This window comes from Salpingoeca rosetta (genome assembly GCF_000188695.1).
Source record: "Salpingoeca rosetta unplaced genomic scaffold supercont1.34, whole genome shotgun sequence".
NCBI lineage: Eukaryota > Choanoflagellata > Craspedida > Salpingoecidae > Salpingoeca > Salpingoeca rosetta.
The window spans coordinates 668840-673839 of NW_004754900.1; the positions used below are offsets into that span (position 1 = coordinate 668840).

The 5000-nt window shown below is 56.0% G+C and overlaps 2 protein-coding genes across 2 annotated transcripts in view; one reads left to right on the forward strand and one right to left on the reverse strand.

The window, feature by feature from the left end:
- Positions 1–3724, reverse strand: part of PTSG_10801 (annexin A7) — a 5035-nt gene extending 1311 nt beyond the window's left edge. The window contains exons 1-10 of the mRNA XM_004988709.1: positions 3662–3724; positions 3292–3376; positions 2387–3078; positions 2090–2171; positions 1712–1797; positions 1383–1511; positions 1081–1171; positions 735–823; positions 313–417; positions 15–140 (exon numbers count right to left, since the gene is read on the reverse strand). Of these exons, the coding sequence (XP_004988766.1) occupies positions 15–140; positions 313–417; positions 735–823; positions 1081–1171; positions 1383–1511; positions 1712–1797; positions 2090–2171; positions 2387–3078; positions 3292–3319 (1428 nt within the window). The 5' untranslated portion in view covers positions 3320–3376; positions 3662–3724. The remainder of the gene's footprint in view (positions 1–14; positions 141–312; positions 418–734; positions 824–1080; positions 1172–1382; positions 1512–1711; positions 1798–2089; positions 2172–2386; positions 3079–3291; positions 3377–3661) is intronic.
- Positions 3725–3854: 130 nt separating this feature from the next.
- PTSG_10802 (uncharacterized protein) overlaps positions 3855–5000 on the forward strand; it is a 1192-nt gene continuing 46 nt past the window's right edge. Inside the window, exons 1-4 of the mRNA XM_004988710.1 lie at positions 3855–3980; positions 4101–4287; positions 4506–4628; positions 4931–5000. The exon at positions 4931–5000 is cut by the window's right edge and continues 46 nt beyond it. Of these exons, the coding sequence (XP_004988767.1) occupies positions 3905–3980; positions 4101–4287; positions 4506–4628; positions 4931–5000 (456 nt within the window). The 5' untranslated portion in view covers positions 3855–3904. The remainder of the gene's footprint in view (positions 3981–4100; positions 4288–4505; positions 4629–4930) is intronic.

Here is a 5000-nt window from a genome sequence, read left to right on the forward strand (position 1 = left end):
AATTGCGGGCGCACCTTGAAAGCGCTCTTGAGGTCACCGCTCATCTCGTGCTCGATTGAGCGGACAATGTCGTAGGACGAGATCTTGCGGTACTCCTGGAACGTGGCTCGCAGCTGCGGGTAGCTGCGCAGCGCAATGATCTGATGCAATACGCGCATTGCATGCAGGCACGGATGTGATGGTGATGGGGGGGGGGGGTGAGTGTATGAATGGGGTTACTGTGCATGTGTGCGAGCGCGTGCATGTTCACATGTCGTCACACATCATCGCAAGTGCGTGCACAAGTGCGTGTGCGGGGGTGTGTACACACACCTGGTTGAACTTTGACTCGTCGGTGCCCCAGCGCTTCTCGCCGGCCTTGTACAGCTCCTCAGCCTCGCGCTTGGCTTTGGCCATGTCAACCTCAGCCGACTCCTCCTGGTAGTAACAACCAGTGATCATTGTGGATGAGGTGGTGATAGGGTGGCGATGATGCGGTAAGCAACACGGGTGGTGATGTTTGTGTAAGTGGCGCAGAAACAGAAAAAAAATCACTTTAAAACACACACACACACACACACACACACACACACACACACACACACACACACACACACACACACACACACACACACACACAGTCATCCAGACACACAGTCATCCAGGCATTTACGCACACATAGACCTCCAGACACACATATACGCACACAAAACACAACACACACGTACACATACACACAGAACATGGTGCGCACCCTGTTGCCCTGGACGCATGAGACGAGGAGGCGCTTGAAGTGCCCGCTCGTGTCGGACACAATGTCCTTCTCAAGATCACGACCGTACACTAAGTTGCATTGAATTGGAGTGCAGAGGCGACAGGAGGGGATGGGTGCGAAGGTTAATAAGGTGAAGTTGAAGGTGATGGTGATGATGACAGTCAAATCATGTGCGGCGTGTAGTGGTGTCGATGGAAACAAATGACAGCTGCAGCGTGACCACGCGAAGGAAACCCCTGCTATATCTTGTTGTGACATCTCTCCTCCTCACATTGCTGCCCCTCCTCCCGCGCCAAATCGCCCATCGTGTTACCGCGCAACTCACGTTCTTTGTACGCGGCCTTGATGGCGTGAATCTCCTGGTTCGTGCGCGTGCAGATGACCTCAATCAGCGCCCGCTCGTCAGTGCCCATGCCCTGCCGTTGACAAGGCCGGTGATGGTGAAGTGTGGTGCAGGCATTGATGGATGGATGTGAGCTGCAAGATCACGGGTATCAAAAATACATACACACAACACACATGCGCACTCACAAAGACAGACAGATACACACACACACACACACACACACACACACACAGACACAGACACGCAGACACGCACAGACACACACACACATAGACACACACCTTCATGGCCTTCCTGAGGCAGCGAGCGTCAAAGTGGGGGCGGTCGTAGAGAAGACCAACAAGCACGTCCTCAAAGTGCCCGCTCGTCTCGGACTTGAGATCCTTCTCAAGATCCTTGCCGTACATCGTCTGGTCGCGTTTGGAACCCGAGGGGGAGGGGGGTGGAAGTGGGTGGAGGTGATGGTGTGGAGAAATACGTCGCATGTCACACACACACACACACACACACACACACACACACACACACACACACACACACACACACAAAACAGAGACAGACACAGAGACAGACACACGACAGCAGCAAGACGCTTGCGTGTGGCGGTCACCTTGAACTGGAGCTTGATCTTGAGGCGCTGCTCGGCGGTGCGGTTGGTCAGCACGTCGATAATCGCCTTCTCATCCGTGCCCATGCCTACAGGCAGTACAGTCGAAACGCGCGCGCACACACACACACACATACAAACACGCACACACATACAAACGTGGGCATGAAAACATGTACACACACATGTGAGTGTGAGCAACCGGAAACAGACGACAGATGCGATCAACAACAGGAAGTAGGAGAACAAGCAGGAGGTACAAGTTCAAGTGCAGACACCAGAGGCACAGCAGTAATAGATAATCAACACTGTCTCCACATTCCATTTCTTTCCATCCACCTTCCCCCTCCCTCGTCATTGTGCACGAGTGGTTGCGCGTACCCTTCATGGCCTTGCGGAGAGCAATGGCATCCTCTTCAGCGTTGAAGTTCGGGTACGGGTGCACCGTCGGGTGCCCAACCGGCTGGCAGCGGCAGAACGTCCATTATCACATCATCACAGTAGCACAACAGCAGGAGGAGGTACGACAGGCGTGAGTAAACGGTAAGCACACACACACACACACACACACACACACACACACAATGCATGCATGCACGCACATACACACACAATGCATGCATGCACGCATACTACCTCCGCCACCACCACAGGTACAAATTGCAAGCTATTGCTCACCTCCAGAGACATGCTCTGCATGCTGCTCGTCACGTCGCCAACGCTGCCGCTGCTGGCTGGCGGTGGAGGCGCTGAGCGCTGTGGGGGCGGTGCCTGCTGCGTCGTCGGTGGTGGTGGCGCAGCCTGGTGCGGCGACGGCGGCTGTTGCTGGCCGTACCCCTGGGGTGGTGGCTGCTGTTGGCCATAACCCTGCTGTGGTGGCTGTTGCTGACCGTACCCTTGGGGTGGTGGGGGTTGTTGACCATAGCCCTGAGGAGGAGGTGGCTGTTGGCCGTAGCCCTGAGGTGGTGGCTGTTGGCCGTAGCCCTGGGGAGGAGGGGGCTGCTGACCGTAGCCCTGAGGTGGTGGTTGCTGGGCGTAGCTGTGGGGTGGAGGCTGCTGCCCGTATCCCTGGGGCGGCTGGCCGTACCCCTGTGGCGGGGGCTGCTGGCCATAGGGCTGGGCCGGCGGGGGCGCGTACCCAGACTGAGGGGGCTGGTGGAACCCGCCGCCATAGGGGGGCTGCTGGCCATATGGGCCTGGCGGCGGCTGTTGCTGCTGCTGGTACCCGCCGTACGGTGGCTGCTGGTACCCACCACCATACGGGGGCTGCTGCTGCTGCTGCTGCTGCTGCTGCTGGGGCGGCTGGCCGTAGGCGCCCGGTGGGTAGGCCGCGTTCTGCCCGGGGTACTGGACGCTGCCTGGACCATAGCCTGAGAGAGAAGGCACACGAAAACAAGCACGATCGGTGACGGGGCGGATGACGTGTTGGTGTGCGCGTGAGTTGGACGGGTGTGTGGCGTTATGGATGAATGTGCGTCGAAAAGGACGAAACGGCAAGGGTTGCAAAAAAAAAAAAAAAAAAAAAGGAGAAAAGAGAGCCACCAAGCAAAGGGCAGGGGTGGCACTCACTCATGGCAGCGTACCTGTGGGAGGTGGAGGAGGGTAGGACATGATGGGGGGCTTTTCTTCTTTCCTTTTCGGAAGGGTAGAGAGGAGGACACGTAAAATCTGTTTGTGATGGGCAAACAAACGATGGACAGGCAGACAGATCGATACGCAAGCAGAGGCGCGGGGGAGGGGCTGGATGAGAATCGAGCGAAATCGTGAGGAAATGTAATCGAAGCGATAATGGCGAACACGCACGCACAGAGACATGGAGGGGGAGATACAGGAGAGGGGGAGCTGTGAAGATGCAGGAACACACTTACGCACACCACGGCAACAACGAAACAAGCAAAGGCCACTCACCAATCCAAGAATCCACTCACGCAAACACAAACAGAAGCAACTCACTTGTTTGCCGAGATGCGTCGTCGTCGAAACAGTGAAATCCGTTTGTGGGAAATGACAGCGACGAATATCCACTGAAAATATACACCAATCGCCATTACCACAAGGCGCAGAAGGAGAAAGGGTGGATGCTGTTGTTGTTCTTGGACGACCAAGCACACGACTCACACACTGACAAAAGTGCACATACACACACCCATACACACACACACACACACACTCACTCACACAGACATCAGTGCCGGCATGTCGATGGCAGCAAGAGGGGTGGACGCAAAGAAGTCCGTTGTGGAGGACGCCAACAGCTTGGAGTTCTTTGAGGGTGCGTCGTCCATGTGCACACAAATGCGCTTCATGTTCTGTGCATGCGTGTTGTGCGTGTTGTGTGTGTGTGTGTGTTGCACCAACGTCTCAGTTAGATCGGCCGTGGTCACTGGTGCAGACTTTGAGCAGGTGTCGACCGTGCCGCTGCTGTTGTCGGAGGTGGAGAAGATCCTGGAGGCGCGAAAAGACCTGCAGCTGCGCGAGGACCCAGATGCGGCCATGAGCGCCGAGTTTACAAAGACCCTCGACTACGCACAGCGATTCGGACACTCGCGCTCATACGAAGCAGACGAGGCCCTCCGATCGTACGTCAGATTGTAGATTGGATTTTGGATTGCTTGCGTGCGTGCATGTGTGCGTGCGCGCGCGCGCGCGCGCGTGTGTGTGTGTGTATGCGTGTGTGTTCGCTGCGCGCTCGTTGCTGTGTTGGGCGTGTGCTTGTTCACTGCAAACATACACACACGCATGTACACACACACACACATTCACCTACGCACACACACACACATACACATACTCACAGGATTATGGAAGAGTTGCGGACACAGACACCAGATATGGAGAAGAGGTTGCACAAGTTTGAGGAGGTGCAGTTGATCAACCTGGCGCCAGAGACCGTGGAGGAAGCAAAGGCCCTCATCCCAACGTGAGTCAACGCAGAGGAGGCTGTGAGGAGATGAGAGGAGATTCGGGGGATGGGGTCGCTTGCTGGCTGCGTTTGGGAGCTGTGCGCGAGAAGTAGTTTTGCTGTCTTGAATACCGCACTGCCTTGAATGTCTCACAAATATTGTCTCCTCCTTCCCCCTTCTCACGCACACATGCGTGCATGTGCGCGCGTGTGTGTGCGCTTGTATGTGTGCGTGTATGTGTGCGTGTGTGTGTGTGCGTGTGTGTGCGTGTGTATGTGGACGCGTCTACTTCCTGTGTGTTGTGTGTGAATGTGCACAGGTTGGTGCGTGTGGACGACGATATCTTGGAGAATGTGCTGCAGCAGATTATGGCGTTCCGTTCCTTTGCA